Raw genomic sequence first — 21,630 nt, 5'->3', positions numbered from 1 at the left:
GCCAGGTGTGCTTGTGGGATGGTGAGCCATCACTGGAATCTCTGAATGTCTGTGTCCTCATCTCTAATGCCAGAGCTCACAACATCTCCCTTGTAGGGCTATTGTGAGAATAAAATAAGATGCAGGTAAATCTTAGCTCAGTGCCTGCATGAAGGAGGTGGGTGTTGAAATCATGAATAAAGAATGAAAAAAGAATAAAGATGAAGGATGTGAATAATACAATTGTCTTTAAGTGGGTTCTGGATAGCTTTTTCCCCCCATGGGTGCTGAAGAAGACCTGAATACAAGAAAGATCAAGGCTGGGCGCGGTGGCTCATGCCTGTAATCCCAGCACTCTGGGAGGCCGAGGCGGGCAGATTACCTGGGAGTTCGAGACCAGCCTGGCCAACATGGTAAAACCCCGTCTCTACTAAAAATTCAAAAATTAGCCAGCCATGGTGGCAGGCACCTGTAATTCCAGCTACTCCAGAGGCTGAGGCAGGAGAATTGCTTGAACCTGGGAGGTGGAGGTTGTAGCGAGTAGAGATCGTGCCACTGCACTCCAGCCTGGGCGACAAAGCTACACTCTGTCTCAGATAAAAAAAAGGAAAGATTGAGGCTTTGGATAATCATCTTTCAGTGGGTTTGGATAGCTTTCAGTGACTGTTAGGTGGAAGGCATCAGGACGAGCACTGTCAGTGGAGGGGTCTGAGCACCATCCTGGCACTGCATTCATCCACTTACATCTGTGATTTACTCTGAGCTGCAGCACTGGGCAGAGAGAAGTGTTGCCCCATGTGTTTATAGGAGCAATTCGATGTAAGAGAAGAGTCTCCCCAGCCAACTTTTTGTCAGTGTATTCAGAAAGTTGTAAACTTACCCAGTATTATATCCCCAAGAAGCAGGAACTAAAAAATGAGAGCCCTAAGGAAGGGTGGAAAGACCTCTTCTGAGGTGGTAGACCTATGCAGCACCCATGAAGTAGGTTTGGTAAGCCACTGAGTTTTTGGGGTGAAAGCAAAACTTCCTCCTGCGAGCCAAACATAGGAGTATCATGGCAGTTCTATTATGAATATCTATGTGTGGCCCTGAAATGGGCCTAAATGTGACTTGCAGAGTTAATCATTAGCCCAGCGGTTGTCTGAACGACTTGATTCCCCTGGGCTGCGAGCAGTTCACCTGCAGAGGAGGCTCCAGAAAGCAGCATGTCCCCCTTGCTCTTTGGGGCTGGGCTGGTCGTTCTGAATCTAGTGACGTCTGCCAGGAGCCAGAAGACAGAACCTCTAAGTGGCTCTGGGGACCAGCCACTCTTCCGTGGAGCTGATCGATATGACTTTGCCATCATGATCCCTCCAGGAGGCACGGAATGCTTTTGGCAATTTGCCCACCAGACTGGATACTTCTATTTCAGTTACGAGGTATGTGGGTGACTGGCCATACTGGGGGCTTTTTTTTTTTTTTCTCCTTTACTCATAAAGTGGGTCAGGTTTTACGCCAAAACAAGGTCGGGTTGTCTTTATTATGCTGTGATTCCCCACCTGTTAATGAAATGGGCCTGCAGTTAGAGGGAAACTCCAGCTGGGTGAATAATCATCAACAGGAGCTAAAACGTATGGTTTGGCTTCTCACATCAGGGGCCATGCTCAAAGCCATGGGGCAGACGGGGTGCCTCTCCCTGAAGAGATAATCATTACATGTACTCGGATTTGGGGATGAGAGGAGAGAGAATACACTTTTAATATATTCAAACAAAATGGATAATAGTGCTTTGGAGACTGATCCAGAAATTTCAAAGAAAGCTGCTTCAGTTTATGGGGGTGGGGGAGTAAAGGCTTTGCTGCCTTTAGGAGCAATTCTGGCAAATCAGAGATTCACTAGCTCAAGTTTTCTGTATTCAGCCAGTTAATCCTATTTTTTTTTTTTAAGGACGGTAAGTGTTTTCAAGTTACCTATTCAAAGGTCAAGTACTTTTATCCATACTATGGTCTTATACCATGCTGTCCCAGGATGGTGAACTCAATATGAAAGTTAGAGACTGTTCATTTCCTTTGTTCTTTATCTTAGAAATCTGTTAACTTTCTAATTTTTGTTTACATAGTAATAGACTTTGTTGATCTTACTCCATTTCACTGTAACAACATTTATTTTAAATAAACTTATCAGAGATTTTCTTACCTCTGAATTTCTATTAGAACAGCAGCCACTACTAAGCTCACTGTGGCCTGGGCTAATCAAGATCTAGCTTGGCATCGAGTGTCCATGGAGTGCTTGCTGTAAGTGTGCACCGCCAAGCAGCAAATGCCCAAATCTGGGACATCATCAGGGAGCTCAACCACCAAGCAAGTTCATTCAAGAACTCTACAGCCAGGCCGGGTGTGGTGGCTCACACCTGTCATCTCAGCACTTTGGGAAGCTGAGGCAGGCGGATCACCTGAGGTCAGGAGTTCGAGACCACCCTGGCCAATATGGTAAAACCCCATCTCTACTAAAAATACAAAAATTAGCCGGGCTTGGTGGCACGTGCCTGTAATCCCAGCTACTTGGGTGGTTGAGGCGGGAGAATCGCTTGAACCCAGGAGATGAGGGTTGCGGTGAGCCGAGATTGCGCCACTGCACTCTAGCCTGGGTGACAGGGCAAGACTCTGTCTCGAAAAATGAAAATAGGAAATTCTACAGCCAGAATTGTACATTTTTTTTTTTTTTAAGACAGAGTGTTGCTCTGTTGCTCAGGCTGGAGTGCAGTGGCATGATCTCCACTCACCGCAACTCCCGCCTCCCAGGTTCAAGCAATTTGCCTGCCGCAGCCTTCAACGTAGCTGGGATTACAGGCACACGCCACCATGCCCAGCTAATTTTTGTATTTTTTAAGTAAAGACAGGGTTTCACCATGTTAGCCAGGCTGGTCTCAAACTCCTGACCTTGTGATCTGCCTGCCTCGGCCTCCCAAAGTGCTGGGATTACAGGCTTGAGCCACTGCGCTCAGCCCAGAATCATACATTTTAACCGATCCACACCAACTGTGTGGTCCGAGCAAGACATGTCTTCTTCACACGGGTGCTGTTGGCATTCTGGACAGTTCTTTGTCCTGCTGTACTGTTTCTTACATTGCAGACGTTCAGCTATGCTGTGCCTCCTCCCCTTAACCCCATCACTGTGACACCTCAGAATCCTCCAATCAGTTCCAAACCCCAGCAGCAGGTTGGGCAGTCCCACCCCAGACAGAGACCACTGTGCTGATGACTGTGGGATGTCAGTCTTACCGCTCAGCTGGCTTCCTGGTGATGTAGCAGGGGTTCTGCTACCTACTTAATGTGTCTTGGCAGGTTCAGCGGACAGTGGGGATGTCACATGACCGGCATGTTGCTGCCACGGCACATAACCCACAGGGATTTCTCATAGACACCTCCCAGGATGTTCAGGGCCAGATTAACTTCTCTACCCAAGAGACAGGTCTGTTTTCATTACCATGGCTATTATAATCATCATAGGGTTCTATGAAATTAGAGAAGTAATGAAGAAGTATACAAAGATGTTTAAACAGTAGGAAAAAAATTCAGCTTTTAACACCAAAAACCAGTGTTCCTGGAGACTGCTGACCTCCAAGGATGCCAAGTGGCAGTCCACTGACAATTTGGGGACAACTCTCCAGGTGAGCATTCTAACTCTAGAGTTCAGCAGCTCAATTTTATCTCGTTATCTCCAGTTGATCAGATTCTGGGAAAGTGACCAAAAAACAGAGACCCATTTATAATACAAATTCCAATTAACAAATGTATTACAGGAAAGTATTTCTTTCCAGTCTTCAGAATATTTGAGTCAGTTACTAAAAGCAGATTCAGAACAAAAGAAAATGCATGATATCCACGTGAGATATCCACACTCCACAACAAAGCACTCCTCCAGCCAGGTCAAGCCTGTCCCACTTTGGACAGCACCAGTGTCTTAACTGCCCTCTTTACTAGCCAGCTGCACTAAAAAAGACATTTTCTCAACAGGGGCATCAGACAGTCCTTCACTATAAAGCACAGGATATGTATCAATGTTAAAAGATCTTGAACAGGCTGGGCGTGGTGGCTTACACCTGTAATCCCAGCACTTTGGGAGGCCAAGGCGGGCAGATCACCTGAGGTCAGGAGTTCGCGACCAGCCTGCTCAATATGGTGAAACCCCGTCTCTAATAAAAACACAAAAATTAGCTGGGCGTGATGGCGCTGCCACCTGTAATCCCAGCTACCCAGGAGGCTGAGGCAAGAGAATCGCTTGAACTGGGGAGGCAGCGGCTGCAGTGGCCCGAGAGCGCACCATTGCACTCCAGCCTGGGTGACAGAGAGAGACTCTTGTCTCAAAAAAAAAAAAAAAAAAAAAAAAAAATCTTGAACATCTTGGGCCCCTACATGCCAGTAGTGCCTTCCAATCATTTTGACTTTCAAACACTGTCACACCTTTCTAATCCCACCCTAATGCATCTTCCACCGGTCCTCTTCACCCCCTGCACACACAAAGAGAAGCAACACCAGCCCCAACAGATATCCCACACCATGAGTCAATGCACAGACTGCCTTGGAGGCAATCACTCCAGGAGAGCTGCTTTCATGCACTATGCATCCATTTTTTTTTCTTCCCTAATTTCAAGATGGTGTCCCTAGCTCTAATGATGTAAAAGGACCAGGCAAACACCCATGCTCTTAACTCAATCTGTTGAGCAGGAGTTCCTTAATACGAGATGTGGGAATTACATGTTGGAAAAGAGAAAATGTTTGCCACTCTCCAGTATGGAAAGGACTAGTTACTAAAATTTGGCCATACAATAAGTAATATTTAGTACGAGTTTAACATAAGGTCCATGTCTTCCGTGTCAAAAATGGGATCTTTGTACTTTCTAAGTAAAAAGAAGGTGCTGTAGAATTCCAAAACTAGAGGACAGATACCTCCAGAGAATCCTTAACAAAGGGGAGGAGACCAAAGACTTGGTAATGATCTAAGAATTCCTACAGGTTTTTATCAGCTTTGTCTAAATAATCAGCATAATCACTTCGGTTCTGTGCAAGTGTACCTCAACTTTGGAGTCTTCTATGAGGGGCCTGAGACTGATCACAAACAGAAGGAAAGAAAACAACTGAACGATACTCTGGATGCAATAGAGGTAAGGAAGTGTTTTGTGTAAGAGAAACATCTGTGGAAACTGATTTTAACTTCAGAGGGAAGATGACTTTATTTAGGTAGAAACCAAACAGGCAAGGGGATGTGAATCTCTTAATAAACTATGACTTGACTGGGCGTGATGGCTCACGCCTATAATCCCAGCACTTTGGGAGGCCGAGGCGGGTGGATCACCTGAGGTCAGGAATTTGAAACCAGCCTGGCCAACATGATGAAACCCTGTCTCTACTAAAAATACAAAAATTAGCTGGGCATGGTGGTGTGCACCCGTAATCCCAGATACTCAGAAGGTTGAGGCGGGAGAATCGCTTAAACCCCAGAAGGCAGAGGTTGCAGTGAGCCGAGATCGCGCCACTGCACTCCAGCCTCGGATAGAGTGAGAGTCTGTCTCAAAATAAAATAAGATACATTATGACTTGAAGCTCTTGAAATCCCACCTTCGTTTTATACCAAGGGTTGGCAAACTATGTATGGCTCACAGGCCAAATCTGGCCCACTGCCTGTTTTTCTTTAAATTGAGATATAATTTATACACCATACACCATCTTAAAGTGTATGTCCGGCCAGGCGCGGTGGCTCAAGCCTGTAATCCCAGCACTTTGGGAGGCCGAGACGGGCGGATCACGAGGTCAGGAGATCGAGTCCATCCTGGCTAACACGGTGAAACCTCGTCTCTACTAAAAGAATACAAAAAAAAAAACTAGCCAGGTGTGGTGGCGGGCACCTGTAGTCCCAGCTACTCGGGAGGCTGAGGCAGGAGAATACCGTAAACCCGGGAGGCGGAGCTTGCAGTGAGCTGAGATCCGGCCACCGCACTCCAGCCTGGGTGGCAGAGCGAGACTCCGTCTCAAAAAAAAAAAAAGTGTTATGTCCGTGGTTTTTTAGTATATTCACAAGGCTGTGCAACTATCAGCATCTAATCCGGAAGTTTATCACCCACCCTCCCCCCAAAATCCCACTAGCCATTAGTCATTCTCCATTCTATTACCCGAGGCCTGCCTATCACTGTTCTACTGTCTCTATAGATTTGCCTATTCTGTACTTAAATTTTTGAGGCAGGGTCTTACTCTTGTTGTCCAGGCTGCAGTGTGCAGTGGCTTGATCACAGCTCACTGCAGCCTCAATCTCCTGCGCTCAAGCAATCCTCCCACCTCAGCTTGCCAGTGCTGAGATTACTCAGCATTTTGAGCTACTGTGTCGAGATCAATCAACAATTTGAGCCACTGCGGCTGGCCTCTATACGCTTTATTTAAATGGAATCACACAGGACATGGGGTTTTGTGACTGGCTTATTTTTATTACCATTTTTTGAGATGGAGTTTCGCTCTTGTTGTCTAGGCTGGAGTGCAGTGGCGCAGTCTCAGCTTGCTGCAACCTCTGCCTCCAGGGTCCAAGTGATTCTCCTGCCTCAACCTCCTGAGTAGGTGGCATTACAGCCGCGTGCCACCACGCCCGGCTAATTTTTGTATTTTTAGTAGAGACGGGGGTTTCACCATGTTGGTCAGGCTGGTCTTGAACTCTTGACCTTGTGATCCGCCCAGCTCAGCCTCCCAAAGTGCTGGGAATACAGGCGCGAGCCACTGCGCCCTGCCTGAATTGTCTTTTTATTGTTGAATTTTACTTATATATTCTGGATACAAATCCCTTCTAAGATAAGTGAGTTGCAGATATTTTCTCCCATTCTGGCAATGTCTTTTCACTTTCTTTTTTCTTTTTTGAGACGGAGTCTCGCTCTGTCACCCAGGCTGGAGTGCAGTGGCGTGATCTTGGCTCACTGCAACCTCCGCCTCCCAGGTTCAAGCGATTCTCCTGCCTCGACCTCCTGAGTAGCTGGGACTACAGGTGTGTGCCACAATGCCCAGCTAATTTTTGTATTTTTATTTATTTATGTATTTATGTATTTATTTATTGAGACATAGTTTTGCTTTGTCACCCAGGCTAGAGTGCAGTGGCACAATTTTGGCTCACTGCAACCTCCATCTCCCGGGTTCAAGTGATTCTTTTTTTTTTTTTGAGACGGAGTCTCGCTTTGTCGCCCAGGCTGGAGTGCAGTGGCCGGATCTCAGCTCACTGCAAGCTCCGCCTCCCGGGTTTACACCATTCTCCTGCCTCAGCCTCCCGAGTAGCTGGGGCTACAGGCGCCCACCACCTTGCCCGGCTAGTTTTTTATATTTTTTAGTAGAGACGGGGTTTCACCGTGTTAGCCAGGAGGGTCTCGATCTCCTGACCTTGTGATCCGCCCGTCTCGGCCTCCCAAAGTGCTGGGATTACAGGCTTGAGCCACCGTGCCCGGCCGGGTTCAAGTGATTCTCATGCCTCAGTCTCCCAAGTAGTTGGGATTACAGGCGGGCACCACCACGCCTGGCTAATTTTTGTATTTTTAGTAGAGATGGGGGTCTCACCATGTTGGCCAGGCTGGCCTTGAACTCCTGACTTCACATGATTGCCCAACTTGGCCTCCCAAAGTGCTAAGATTACAGGAGTGAGCCACTGCACCCAGCTATTCTTCACTTTCTTTTCTTTTTTATTTTTTTGAGACAGAGTCTCGCTCTGTCGGCCAGGCTGGAGTGCAGTGGCACGATCTCGGCTCACTGCAACCTCTGCCTCCCGAGCTCAAACAATTCTCCTGCCTCAGCCTCCTGAGGAGCTGGAATTACAGGCATGTGCCACCATACCCGGCTAATTTTTGTATTTTTAGTAGAGACGGGTCTCACCATGTTGGCCAGGCTGATCTCAAACTCCTGACCTCAGGTAACCCACCCACCTCGGCCTCCCAAAGTGTTGGGATTACAGGCGTGAGCCACTGCACATGGCCCACTTTTCACTTTCTTAGTCTCTCCTAAATGCACAAAAACTCACTTCCTGTTTTTGTAAATGGAAGTTTTCTTGAAACACAGCCATGCTCATTTGACAATTACATATTGTCTGTGGCTGCTTTTGTACTACAGTGGCAGAGTTCAGCAGTCACAAGGGCCTGCAAAGCCAAAAATATTTACCATCTGGCCTTAAAGTCCACAGGCTCTTGTCTTCTACTATATACACAGAATATAAAACATCACCTGAAATGGTAACGATGTGCTGAGTACATCTAAATCTAGAGGTCCTCTGGAAGAGCTCCCTAGTTTGAGAACTGAAGTTTTCCATTATTTAAAAACAAAACAAAAGAAAAGGCCGGGGCAGTGGCTCATGTCTGTAACCTCAACACTTTGGGAGGCCAGTGTGGGTGGATCTCTTGAGCCCAGGAGTTCGAGATGAGCCTGGGCAACATGGCAAAACCCTGTCTCTACAAAACAAAACAAAACAAAATACAAAAACTAGTCAGATGTGGTGGCATGTGCCTGTAGTCCCAGCTACTAGGGAGGCTGAGGTGGGAAGTCACTTCAGTGCAGAAGGTTGAGGCTGCAGTGAGCTGTGACTGCGCCACTGTACTCCCGCCTGGGCAAACAAGTGAGACCCTGTCTCGAAAAACAAAAACAAAAATTGTAAACTCAAATCCAGATCATATTTCATACATAGCAAACACAACATTTGTCAACAACTATAATAGTATTGTACATCTAAAAATTGTATGGGTCAATTATTTGACTTCCAGGTAGGTTAGTGCTGGTGAGCACCCAGATGAGGCTAGATGGGGGTTTGGAAGAATCCCCTTTAAAATTTTCTCTTACAGGACAGCACACAAAAGGTGCAGAACAATATCTTTCACATGTGGCGATACTACAACTTTGCCCGGATGAGGAAAATGGCTGACTTTTTCCTTACCCATTCAAACTATAACTACGTGAACTGGTGGTCGACAGCCCAGAGCCTTGTTATTATTCTTTCTGGAATCCTGCAACTGTATTTCTTGAAGCGTCTCTTCAATGTTCCAACAACTACAGACACAAAGAAGCCAAGATGCTAAGCTAAGGTGACTATAGCACCCTGGCTCTTTTCTTCTGGGGCTTAGTCGAAATCAGCTTTGTAATGTTATGGGACAAAAATCAATGTATCTCATTAATGTTTTAGTCTGCTGTACACATCTAAAGCAAAATGGCAATAAAATAATAACAATGAAAAAGTTCTGAAGAAGTATTAAATGTATGCATCAAAATACTGTTCATCATATAGCAGTCCCTTAGCCTTCACTGAGTCTACTTAGAGGCTAACAGAAAACCTTAGAAGGAAGACGAGTTGAAAAAGGCCACAGTCAAGTTTGCTTACATATAAAAGCAGGAGTCGGTAATGTTTTATTCTTAAAGACTTCACCTTTGGAACTTAAAATAAGCAGTATATTCATTAAAGAAATAGTTTAGTTTTGCAATACAGGAAGTTTTTAAATTTTTTGTCTATAAAATGTTACTAAAGAAATATTCTAACGATCTTAAAATAACTTTGGGAGGCACGGGGAAGTACAAAGGGACTTAATTTTTATGTCATGGTCTTTGATCAGTGCTTTTAGTTCAATCCAGTCAAGTAAGTAAAGGTTCATAGAAAAAATTATGTTTTATAAAATCATAGTGATGAAAAAAACATTCCAACTTAGGATCATCCCATCCAAGAAAAATACTGAGAAAACAGCTTGTAAAAAAGAAGGTAATATAATCAAATTATACTCATAAAACTCTACACTTAATAACAGGAATACATAATATATATAATATAAAAATAATTCTTACCATTTATTCCACACGTATCATTTCCCAGGCACTGTACACCGTACTAGATGCTTTACAATCAGACGGAGTCTCACTCCGTCGCCCAGGATGGAATGCGATGGCACCATCTCAGCTCACTGCAACCTCTGCTTCCCCGGTTCAAGCCATTCTCCTGCCTCAGCCTCCCAAGTAGCTAGGACCACAGCCACGTGCCACCACACCTGGCTAATTGTTTTTTATAGTTAGTAGAGATGGGGTTTCACCATGTTGGCCAGGCTGGTCTCAAACTCCTGACCTCAAGTGATCCATCTGCCTTGGCCTCCCAAAGTGCTGGGATTACAGGCGTGAGCCACTGTGCCCAGCCTACAATCATGATTTCTAATTCCAAAAATCAGAATTTCTAATTCTCAGGTAGATGGCCAAAGCTATTTTTTAAGTTTTGTATCTTTTTAAACAGAAGAAAACAAACCTTATTAAAGCTGAATGACTCATTCAAGGCCATATATCTGGTAGGTGGCAGTAGTGGGGTTTGAATACGTTTTTCTTTCATACCACACACCCATTACCGTATGGAAAAATAGCTGAATTGCTCTTATTGTTTTAGACAAATTTCATTTTTAAAACCCCACATGTGGTTTATTCTTCTGTTATGGAAATATCTATCTTGCATATTAATAAAAAAGACAATCCCTGTGTTCGTATCATGAGTTTAGAAAACAAAGTGTTATCACAGATAACAATAAGCTATTCTTGTTCCTATTTCCAATGATTTTAAACCTGTTTCTCAGAACAAGAAGCCCTCTGATTCCAATATGAACCAGAGTATTCTATTGCATCACAAACACAAAGATCTGAAACCCCATTTTTGACCTATCTCTGTATATAATAAGAATCCAGCCTGCATTTGTCAATGATAGAGAGTACAGTAAAGAAGAAGTCCCTGAAGAGGTTAGAGTGTTGACAAAATTCAACACAATGGTGGAGTCCACACAAACACAGGAAACAAAGCTCGGCCCTTCCATACAGCCGCCTGTCCTTGCAATGACTCCGTTTTAAGTCAGCGTCTCTTCATGCCGCACGTATTCCCCAACGTCTGCCTGATGGAATACCACAATCGCCGTGGGGTCTACTTTTCTGCAGTCTTGTGTAGATTTTGCTGCCACCCCAAAACCCTGGGATTCAAAAGAAGAGACATTAACTCACGGAAGTCTTTCAATGTACCCATATTGAGGGCTGGAAATAACAAAGATGGAAAAAATACAATTCTGGTCTTTCTGGGATTCAAAAGGTGCTGAGAATTTATTCTCTCAATCACCCAAATTGAAAACATATCCTTCTTGAATAAAAGAGTACTTGAGTTCTGTAATAGCTGCCATCTCTACTCACCAAAGGGATGTCTGCCATGGAGTACACCACCACGCCCTGGTACTGAGAAGTATTTTCAGTGATTCGACCCAGACCAGATTTCAACACATGGTTCCCATACAGAAACGACTGCTCTGCACCAGGCTTTATCCACACTTTATACTGTACGAGAATTAAAATCCAAGAGACACAAAAACGTTACTATTTCTATCCATGCAGACAAACTAGCTGCTGGATCTGTGAATAATTTTCTGAAATAATTGTAAGGGAAACAGAAAGAGACTCATGTTTTCCTCGAACTGTCCATCTCCTCAACAGAAATGCAGGAGGCTGCCCGGCACAGTGGCTCACATTTGTAATCCCAGCACTTTGGGAGGCCGAGGCAGGTGGATCACTTTAGGCCAGGAGTTCGAGACCGGCCTGGCCAACAGGGCGAAACACTGTGTCTACTAAAAACACACAAGAAAGTCAGCCAGGTGTGGTGGCACACACCTGTAACCCCAGCTACTCAGAAGGCTGAAGCACAAGAATCGCTGGAACCTGGAAGGCGGAGGCTGCAGTGAGATCGCACCACTGCACCCTAGCCTGGGCGACAGAGTGAAACTGTCAGGAAGAAAAAGAGAGAGAGAAATGAAAAGAAAAAAAGAGCAAGAAAGAAAAAGGAATTTAAAAAAAGAAATGCAAAAAGTTATTTTCTCAACTCTACAGGGATCATCTTCCATGGCCAGGTTAACAGCTCTTTTTCTGGACCCCGGTGTCTTCACTGCTGCCACTAACTTGCTTTCTGATCTCTAGTTGGGTCTGCCTAGGCTCTTCTACTTTGCTGGAGAAAACTAACACTACGCAGCCCCACATCACTCCTATCCCATAGCCCTGACCATGCCCAAGGTGCAAGACATCTGCACATCTCCATGTGCTGACACTCCTCCAAGCACACTATCAGGAACTCTGAGAGAAGAGAAGCTGCGGGACAATCTGCCTAATCCTTGACTTCATCGCCCGTGGCAGAACTGGAAACCACCCCCCAAACCTTGGCATAAGGTGCAAGGTAATCCAGAGCTGTGACGTGCAACCGAAACTTGTGGGTTTTAGTGAATTTTCCAAAGCAGGTCCCCAGCGACACCAACTTGTCCCCGGAGATATTAGCGGCCAGCTTCATAATCTTCTCACTAAAAGGGTAAAGAGGGAGCACGGTTGCGGATGAAGGAGGCTGGTGGGACCCAGGTCTCCCCTCCCCTGGGTCCATGCTGCCTGCCTGGTCCCGCCTCACCTCACATAGTACACCCGGTCGTTGTGCAGACGGAAACAGTAGGTGCCATCGGGCCGGTCCACCAGCAGCTGAAGATTCTCCCCGATACTGAGGGCAAAAAGAGGACTGGAGACCGCGCCCGAACGGACCGGTCTAAGCAACGCGCCCCTACTCCCCCACTAGCCACCACACCCACACACTCCCGCCTCCGCCCCGCGCGCTCCTACTATTTCGCGATCTTCTCAAACATGACACGGGTCTCTTCTTCAGTCAAAGGCCGCATTTTCTCCGTGGGTTGGAACACCGGATCCTCGTGCCTCCGTAACGGAAACGGAAGTCGGCCGCTCGCTGCTCCCCGGCAACCCCCAAAGCCTTCCTCTCTAGCCCCGTACCAATAGTTCCTCTCGCTAGCGCCCAATAGTCTGGACGACCGCCGGGGAAAGCAAGCCGACCGGATGAGAAAAGATAGAGACCGGAAATGGTCCTGTTTCTTCCTGTCCTAAATTCGGAGTCAGCGCCCCCGGTGGTCTGGCGGGGAAGTGACGTTGTTGCTGGGAAGATGGCTACCGCGGCGACTGCCCCATCGTCAGCCACGGCTTCGGCCACGGCCACGGCAGCGGCTCTCGGCGAGGTGGAGGATGAAGGGCTCCTGGCGTCGCTGTTCCGGGACCGCTTCCCCGAGGCCCAGTGGCGCGAGCGGCCCGATGTGGGCCGCTACCTCCGGGAGTTGAGCGGCTCGGGGCTGGAGCGGCTGCGGCGCGAGCCCGAGCGCCTGGCGGAGGAGCGGGCGCAGCTGCTGCAGCAGACGCGCGACTTGGCCTTCGCCAACTACAAGACCTTTATCCGCGGCGCCGAGTGCACCGAGCGCATCCACCGCCTCTTTGGCGACGTGGAGGCGTCGCTCGGCCGCCTGCTCGACCGCTTGCCCAGCTTCCAGCAGAGCTGCAGGTGAGACGCGCCTGGCGCTAAAGGGGCTTTTAACTGTAAAAGCTGACATTTACGATGGTAGAAATAACTAACACTTATAAAGCGTTTACCACCTTCCAGGCTCTCTGCTGAGCGCCTTATTAATCCATTTAAACCTCACAGCAGCCTTCGAGGTAGGTACTGTTATTCCCTTTTTTTTTTTTCTTTTTGAGACGGAGTCTCGCCCTGTCGCCAGGCTGGAGTGCAGTGGCGAGATCTCGGCTCGCTGCAACCTCCCTCCGCCTCCCGGGTTCAAGCGATTCTCCTGCCTCAGCCTCCTGAGTAGCAGGGACCACAGGCGCGCGCCACCACGCCCAGCTAATTTTTTTGTATTTTTAGTAGAGACGGGGTTTCAGCATGTTGGTCTCCATCTTTTGACCTCGTGATCTGCCCGCCTCGGCCTCCCAAAGCGCTGGGATTACAGGTGTGAGCCGCCGCACCCAGCCCTGTTATTTCCATTTTACATATGAGCAAGTCAAGAGAGAGATTAGTGATGTCTAAGGACACAGCTAGGAGGTTGCGAATTCAGAACTGATGACCCAGGAGCCTATCCCTCCCTCAAAGGGCTGTTGTGGACACTAAAGGAAAAGGATTCATGCAAAACTCTTATTATCGGGTCTTGACATAGTTAACATTATAGGTGTGAGCTGAATATATGTGTACATTTATATACTTACTTTATACGAAAGCTTGGACCGGAGGTCATCTGCTTCAAAACTTCCATTGACGGGAAGCCGACAAGGAAATCCTCCCATTTGAGGGCATTAGATATCAAAACGTCTCTCCTTTTGGACGTCTGGATGCAGTGGCTCAGCCTGTAATCCCAGCACTTTGGGAGCCTGAGACTTGAGCCCAGGAGTTCGAGAGCAGCCTGACCAACATAGGAAAACCCTGTCTCTACAAAATAAAAAATTAGCTGGGCGTGGTGGCGTGCGCCTGTAGTCCCAGCTATACAGGAGGTTGAGGTGGGACAGTCAGTTGGTCCCGATTGTGCCACCGCACTCCAGTTTGGGAGGTCGAGGCTGCAGTGGGCTGTGATTGTGCCACTGCATTACAGACGGGGTGACAGAGTGAAACTCTGTCTTAGAAAAAAAGCCCGGGTGCATTGGCTCATGCCTGTAATCCCAGCACTTTGAGAGGCCAAGGCAGGCGGATCACGAGGTCAAGAGATCGAGGCCATCCTGGGCAACATGCTGAAACCCCATCTCTACTAAAAATACAACAATTAGCTGGGTGTGGTGGCGAGCACTTGTAATCCCAGCTACTTGGGAGGCTGAGGCAGGAGAATTACTTGAACCTGGGAGGTGGAGGTTGCAGTGAGCCAAGATGGTACGTGCCAGAGCACTCCAGCCTGGTGACAGAGCAAGACTCCGTCTCAAAAAAAAAGTCCTTTGTGAGTCATATTCTGTCTCCATAGATCCTCAGTCCATTATCCTTAGTTCTGCCTTCTAGCCTTTCATGGTTAATTTTTCTTTTGAGCCTTTGGATATCTGACAGCAGCTTTTGTACCCTTCCATGCTCCAGAATAGACAAGGGACTTGATAAAGCAGGTCTCTGCAAATATAGAGAAGTGTTGAAAGTAGACTGTGGCAGGAACTATGGTTGAACATTAGCACAGGAGAAGATGAAGACCTGAGGGAATATGGGGAAAGGTTGTGGATTCTAGGCTAGTTAGTGCTTCATTATGAAAATAATGATAGCTATTGTTAAATATTTAACTCTGTGTCTTTTACTATTTTTGCTCTGATGCGTTTGCTCCGTTTCAAGTTCTGTGTTAAATGTTTCACACTCATCATCTCATTTAGTTCTTACATCCTTGTGAGGAGGGTCCTATATACTTTTTTTTTTTTTTTCTCTCTCGAGATGGAGTCTTGCTCTGTCAGCCAGGCTGGAGTGCAGTGGCGCCATCTCTGTTCACTGCAACCTCTACCTCCTGGGTTCAAGTGATTCTCCTGCCTCACCTTCCCCAGTAGCTGGGACTACAGGCATGCGCCACCATGCCTGGCTAATTTTTTGTATTTTTAGTAGAGATGGGGTTTCACTTGAACCCCTGGCCTCAAGTGATCCGCCTGTCTCGGCCTCCCAAAGTGCTGGGATTACAGGCATGAGCTACTGTGCCCGGCCCTATATACTGTTTTACCAATGAGGAAATAGGTTCAGAGAGGCCAAGTACCTTGCCACAGCCAGCAAGTGGCATATCTGGATTTCTGTCTGTTAGATTTATTAATTGTATGTTTTTGGACAAGTTGCTTAACCTCTCTGGGATTAAAAATTTCCTCAATTGTAATAATGCTTACCTTATAGGTGGGGTGTGAGGAATAAATCAGATAGATCATCCAGCCCAATGTTCATAGCAGGTGCTTGGTAACTGTAGCTAAGGTTTGGGTACAGAGCAGTGAAGGACCAACATTCTCCTGATTATTACTAGGAACTTTGTGAAGGAAGCCGAGGAGATCAGCTCCAACCGTCGGATGAATAGCCTGACCCTAAACCGGCACACAGAAATTTTGGAAATACTGGAGATTCCTCAGCTCATGGACACCTGTGTCCGGAACAGTTATTATGAAGAGGCCCTGGAGCTTGCAGCCTATGTACGCCGACTGGAGAGGAAATACTCTTCCATCCCTGTCATCCAGGTAGCCAACTTGCCCAGAGAGGACTCAAAGTAATGTTCTTGTAATCATTTATTTTGTGGTCAGGACTGAAGCTTTAGGTAGAAACCCTTGCATGTTTCACATCAGTTTCTGAAAACATTCATTTATTGAAAATACGTATTAATCACGTGCCAAGCACTGCTCTATTTGCTGGGGATACAGTGTGAATAAAGTGGTCCTGGCTCTCATGCAGCTTACGTGCTAATGGGAAGTCTGATAACTGACAAAGAAATAAATGACATCATTTCAGATATTGGTGTCTGATTAAAAAAAAAATGGGTAATGGGGTAGAGGGAGTCTAGGGTAGGTTTCTTTAGGTAGGGTGATCAAGAAAGACTCTTCTGGGGAAGTAACACTTAAGCTGAGACCTAAGTGAGAAGAAAGAGCCAGCCCACAAAGATCTGAGGAGAGAGCAAACCAGAAAGTGCGAAGAACAAGTGGAGAGGGCTGAAGTGGGCAGAAATTGAGGTATTTAAGGGATACAGAGGCAGCCACAGTTAATGGATTGTAGCAGTGGGAGAGCATTAGGAAGCAGGTGAAGATGGAGAACCAGGTAAGGCCACCAGTGTAAGTCCCAGTGAGTGGTTGGAATTTTCTCGATTGCAGTGGGAAGTCACTGGAGGGTTTTAAGCTTTTTTTTTTTTTTGAGACAGAGTCGCTCTGTCGCCCAGGCTGGAGTGCAGTGGCATGACCTTGGCTCGCTGCAACCAACCTTTATCTCCCGGGTTCAGGTGATTCTCCTGCCTCTGCCTTCCGAGTAACTGGGATTACAGGCCTGCACCACCACACCCACCTACTTTTTGTATTTTTATTTTATTTTATTTTTTTTGAGACGGAGTCTCACTCTGTCGCCCAGGCTGGAGTGCAGTGGCCGGATCTCGGCTCACTGCAAGCTCCCCCTCCCGGGTTTACGCCATTCTCCTGCCTCAGCCTCCCGAGTAGCTGGGACTACAGGCGCCCGCCACCTTGCCCAGCTAGTTTTTTTGTATTTTTTTAGTAGAGACAGGGTTTCACCATGTTAGCCAGGATGGTCTCGATCTCCTGACCTCGTGATCCGCCCGCCTCGGCCTCCCAAAGTGCTGGGATTACAGGCTTGAGCCACCGCGCCTGGCCTTACTTTTTGTATTTTTAGTAGAAACGGGGTTTCACCATGTTGGCCAGGCTGGTCTCAAACTCCTGACCTCAAGTGATCTGCCTGCCCACGGTGCTGGAATTACAGGTGTGAGCCACTGCACCTGGCCAGGTTTTAAGCTTTTTAAGCAACAGAGTTAACCTGATGTTGGTGAATCTACAGGCATCAGCTTTAGGAAATTACTTCATGTTTCAGGAAAGCCATGGGAATGTTGGTCTGCAGTCTTCAGGGTTGGGGAATGGGTTCTAGAGAGCATTCTTCCCAGCGCAGTGTGACTCTATGTGTTGTCAGGGCATCGTGAACGAAGTGCGCCAGTCCATGCAGCTGATGCTGAGCCAGCTGATCCAGCAACTGAGGACCAACATCCAGCTCCCCGCCTGCCTCCGTGTCATTGGCTACCTGCGACGCATGGATGTCTTCACTGAGGCTGAGTTGAGGGTGAAGTTTCTTCAGGCCCGAGATGCTTGGCTCCGGTCCATCCTGACTGCCATTCCTAATGATGATCCCTATTTCCATATCACAAAAACCATCGAGGCCTGCCGTGTCCATCTCTTTGATATCATCACCCAGTACCGTGCCATCTTCTCAGATGAGGACCCACTGCTGCCCCCTGCCGTGGGTGAGCACACCGTGAATGAGAGTGCCATCTTCCATGGCTGGGTGCTACAGAAAGTCTCACAGTTCCTGCAGGTGCTGGAGACGGACCTTTACCGGGGCATAGGCGGCCGCCTGGACTCTCTGCTGGGCCAGTGCATGTACTTTGGGCTGTCCTTCAGCCGGGTGGGAGCTGATTTCCGCGGTCAGTTGGCTCCTGTTTTCCAGCGGGTGGCCATCAGCACTTTCCAGAAAGCAATTCAGGAAACAGTGGAGAAATTCCAGGAAGAAATGAACTCCTACACACTCATCTCAGCTCCAGCCATCCTGGGCACCAGTAACATGCCTACTGTTGTGCCAGCCACCCAGCCAGGGACGCTGCAGCCACCCATGGTGCTCCTAGATTTCCCACCCCTCGCCTGCTTCCTCAACAATATTCTGGTCGCCTTCAATGATCTGCGCCTCTGCTGCCCTGTGGCCCTGGCGCAGGATGTGACTGGGGCCTTGGAAGATGCCCTTGCCAAGGTGAGCACATTCTGTTGGTTTTCGGCTACCCTGGGCCTTCTCTGGTAATGGGTGGCCAGATTTTTGTAATAAACCCGTCTATTTGACAGTGGTGTCTGCTGACATGGAGAGGTTTAGTGTGGTTTTGGAGGTTCTCCTGGTTGAAAGCTCTGGCCAGTTGCCCTTCATGGGACCTAGGACAGTCCATGAAGTGACTTGCCTATAGTAACAATTCAGTAACGCACGTATTAGCTTTCTAGTGCTGTGTAACAAATTCCTAGAAACTTAGCTTCCAGCAACACATTTATTCCCAGTTTTGGTGGGTTAGGAGTCCAGTCTCAGCACAACTGGGTCCTCTGCTCAGGGTCTCACAGGGTTGCCATCAAGGTGCTGCCTGGCCTATGGTCTCATCTGGAGGTTGGGGCTCCATTTCAGACTCATTCAAGTTGGCAGGGGTCAGTTCCTTGCAATTGCAGAACTGAAGCTTTAGCTCCTAGAGGCTGTCCACTCCATAGGCAGCTGACAGCATGGCTGTTTGCTTCCTCAAAGCCAGCAGGAGAGCTTCTCTCTTGCTTGAGTCTCTTCTTTTAGGTACCTCCTTTCAAAAGATTCATTTGATTAAGTCAGATGATTAGGGACTTTAATTACATCTGCAAAACCATTCACCTTTAGCATTTTTTTTTTAAGTGTTTTATTTTATGGAGAGAGAGTGTCTCCCTATGTTGCCTAGGCTGGTCTCAAACTCCTGGACTCAAGTGATCCTCCTGCTTCAGCCCCTCAAAGTGTGGGATTACAGGTGTGAGTCACTTGAACCCAGGAAGTCCAGCACCAGAGTCTGTGTTCTTACCCTGTCGCTATGCCACGTCTGTAGTGTCAGCTAGGCTGCTCTGTTCGTTTTGAAACCTCTCTTTCCTAGCTGTTTTCTTATAGTTTTCCAGTGGTTCTAGCTTTCTGGAACCTCAGGGGCCTTAGTGGAAACCTCATATAGTTTTGCTTCATTTTCCTGGATCCAGCACAGTTCTGGTTGGTCCTCCATGGAAGTTAAGAACCATGTATTGGGCCAAGCGCAGTGGCTCACACCTGAAATGCCAACACTTTGGGAGGCTGAGGCAGGAGGATCTCTTGAAGCCAGGAGCTCTAGACCAGCCTGGGCAACAAGACCCTGTCTCTACAAAAAATTTTAAAACTTAGCCAGGCGTGATGGTGCATGCCTGTAGCCCCAGCTACTTGGGAGGCTAAGGTGGGAGTATTCCTTGAGTCCAGGAGTTTGAAGCTACAGTGAGCTATGATGGTGTCACTGCACTCCAGCATAGGTGACAGAGCAAAATCCTGTCTCTGAAAAAAAAAAAAAAAACCTAAACCATGTATTCTCTATAGTTTTATGACACTCCTCCACTGGAACTGGAAACTACACCCATAATGTAACAAGCTGGGTCTGAACTTCACATTAATAAAGTGACACAATTGTGGAGAATGACTATAATTCTGAGTTTAAATGAGACAGTAAAATAATGTACTGTTAAATTACTTTGTTCAAGAAAACTTGAGGGGAGGTATACCTTTTTTTTTGCCTAGTTTCACGCACTGCTGTCCCAGTGGTGATAGGCTGTCCCAGTGATCGATGGTGCCCTTGTCTCTTAGGTAACTAAAATAATCCTGGCCTTCCATCGCGCTGAAGAGACTGCCTTCAGCAGAGGGGAGCAAGAGCTCTTCGTCCAGTTCTGCACTGTCTTCCTGGAAGACCTTGTTCCGTATTTAAATCGCTGTCTCCAAGTCCTTTTTCCACCAGCTCAGATAGCACAGACTTTAGGTAAGAAAGAAAATTTTGTAAACTGCCTTACTGATGTGTAATTCACATACTAAATAATTCACCCATTTGTGTAAGTCAGTGTTTAGTAAATATGAATCCAATTTTAGAATATTTTCATCACTCCAAAAAGATCCTTCATGCACATTTGTAGTCATTCCTCGACAGCATCCTTAGCCCCTGGCAACCTACTTTCTGTTGCCATAGATTTGCTTTTTGTGGACATTTCATAAAAATGGAATCATACATTATATGGCTATATCTGGCTAAGTGGAAGAAGCCAGTCACAAAAGAACCACATACGTATGATTCCATTTATGTGAAATGTCTAGAGAAAGGGTTTTTAAAGCCTTTTTTTTTTTTGAGGTGGAGTCTTGCTCTGTTGCCAGGCTGGAATGCAGTGGCACAGTCTTGGCTCACTGCAACCTCCACCTCCCGGGTTCAAGCAATTCTCCTGCCTCAGCCTCCCGAGTAGTTGAGACTACAGGCTCGCACCACCACACCCAGCTAATTTTTGTATTTTAGTAGAGACGGAGGTTTCACCACGTTGGCCAGGATGGTCTCGATCTCTTGACTTGTGATCAGCCTGCCTCGGCCTCCGAGTGCTGGGATTACAGGTGTGAGCCATCGCGCCCGTCCTAAAGTCTTTTTTCCAATTCACTTTCACGTCCTTGTCCCCTTGTGATGGGAGAAGGGCTTGGTTGAGGCGCAGCTTCTCAAAGGGCAATGGGTCAGTGCATCACACCTGCAAAGCCTGGCTGCCCTCCGCTTTTCCCCTGGTGCTCTCTGAGGTCTGGATTCCTGCTGCAGGCGCCCAACAGTGCTGCTCCGTTACCTTCTGCTTCACAGTATAGCTTCCTGTTCCCTATGACAAAGGTGGTTTTTGCTGTATTGCAATACAGTAATTGATGACTGGGCGCAGTGGCTCATGCCTGTAATCCCAGCACTTTGGGAGGCTGAGGCGGATGGATCACCTGAGGTGGGGAGTTTGAGACCAGCCTGGCCAACATAGTAAAACCCCGTCTCTACTAAAAATACAAAAATTAGCCTGGCTTGGTGGCGGGCGCCTGTGATCCCAGCTACCACGGATGCTGAGGCATGAGACCTGCTTGAACCTGGGAGGCAGAGGTTGCAGTGAGCAGCGATCATGCCACTGCACTCCAGCTTGGGCGACGGAGCGAGACTGTCTCAAAAAAAAAAATAGTAATTGCTTCTGTTTTTTCTCCTTAAATTTCTATATGGAATTTTATTAATAACGTTTTTCCATTTTGCTTTCTCCACGTCTGGGGCAGGCATTCCTCCCACTCAGCTCTCCAAGTACGGAAACCTCGGGCATGTGAACATCGGCGCCATTCAAGAGCCCCTCGCCTTTATCCTGCCAAAGAGAGAGACGCTCTTCACCCTGGATGACCAGGCGCTGGGGCCCGAGCTCACAGCTCCAGCACCAGAGCCTCCCTCCGAGGAGCCACGCCTGGACCCCGCGGGCCCAGCCTGCCCGGAGGGAGGGCGAGCGGAGGTGGAAGCGGAACCGCCCGGCGTGGGGCCCTAACGGGCGTCCCCAGCCTCCAGAACGCGGTGCGTGC

At 47.5% G+C, this 21,630-nt stretch overlaps 3 protein-coding genes across 3 annotated transcripts in view; 2 read left to right on the top strand and 1 right to left on the bottom strand.

Annotated features, from left to right (window-relative positions):
• Positions 1-476: 476 nt before the first annotated feature.
• On the top strand, positions 477-9,201 carry TMED6 (transmembrane p24 trafficking protein 6). The gene is made up of 4 exons (XM_033218823.1): positions 477-1,397; positions 3,303-3,429; positions 4,974-5,122; positions 8,810-9,201. The coding sequence occupies exons 1-4, from the start codon at positions 1,185-1,187 to the stop codon at positions 9,041-9,043; spliced, it is 723 nt and encodes a 240-aa protein (XP_033074714.1). The 5' UTR covers positions 477-1,184; the 3' UTR covers positions 9,044-9,201.
• Positions 9,202-9,338: 137 nt separating this feature from the next.
• Positions 9,339-13,074, bottom strand: NIP7 (nucleolar pre-rRNA processing protein NIP7). The gene is made up of 5 exons (XM_033218825.1): positions 12,618-13,074; positions 12,412-12,498; positions 12,172-12,310; positions 11,163-11,303; positions 9,339-10,948 (listed from the first exon to the last, which is right to left on the bottom strand). Exons 1-5 carry the CDS (start codon positions 12,671-12,673, stop codon positions 10,829-10,831), a joined length of 543 nt encoding a protein of 180 aa, XP_033074716.1. The 5' UTR covers positions 12,674-13,074; the 3' UTR covers positions 9,339-10,828.
• COG8 (component of oligomeric golgi complex 8) overlaps positions 12,833-21,630 on the top strand; it is an 11,277-nt gene continuing 2,479 nt past the window's right edge. The window contains exons 1-5 of the mRNA XM_033218819.1: positions 12,833-13,338; positions 15,785-15,992; positions 17,434-18,261; positions 19,882-20,050; positions 21,340-21,622. Of these exons, the coding sequence (XP_033074710.1) occupies positions 12,869-13,338; positions 15,785-15,992; positions 17,434-18,261; positions 19,882-20,050; positions 21,340-21,596 (1,932 nt within the window). The 5' untranslated portion in view covers positions 12,833-12,868 and the 3' untranslated portion in view covers positions 21,597-21,622. The remainder of the gene's footprint in view (positions 13,339-15,784; positions 15,993-17,433; positions 18,262-19,881; positions 20,051-21,339; positions 21,623-21,630) is intronic.

This window comes from Trachypithecus francoisi, unplaced genomic scaffold, assembly GCF_009764315.1.
Source record: "Trachypithecus francoisi isolate TF-2019V2 unplaced genomic scaffold, Tfra_2.0 Lachesis_group10, whole genome shotgun sequence".
NCBI classification, from domain to species: domain Eukaryota; kingdom Metazoa; phylum Chordata; class Mammalia; order Primates; family Cercopithecidae; genus Trachypithecus; species Trachypithecus francoisi.
The sequence above is the reverse complement of the archived record's forward strand: the minus strand, read 5'-3'. Positions and strand labels throughout refer to the sequence as shown.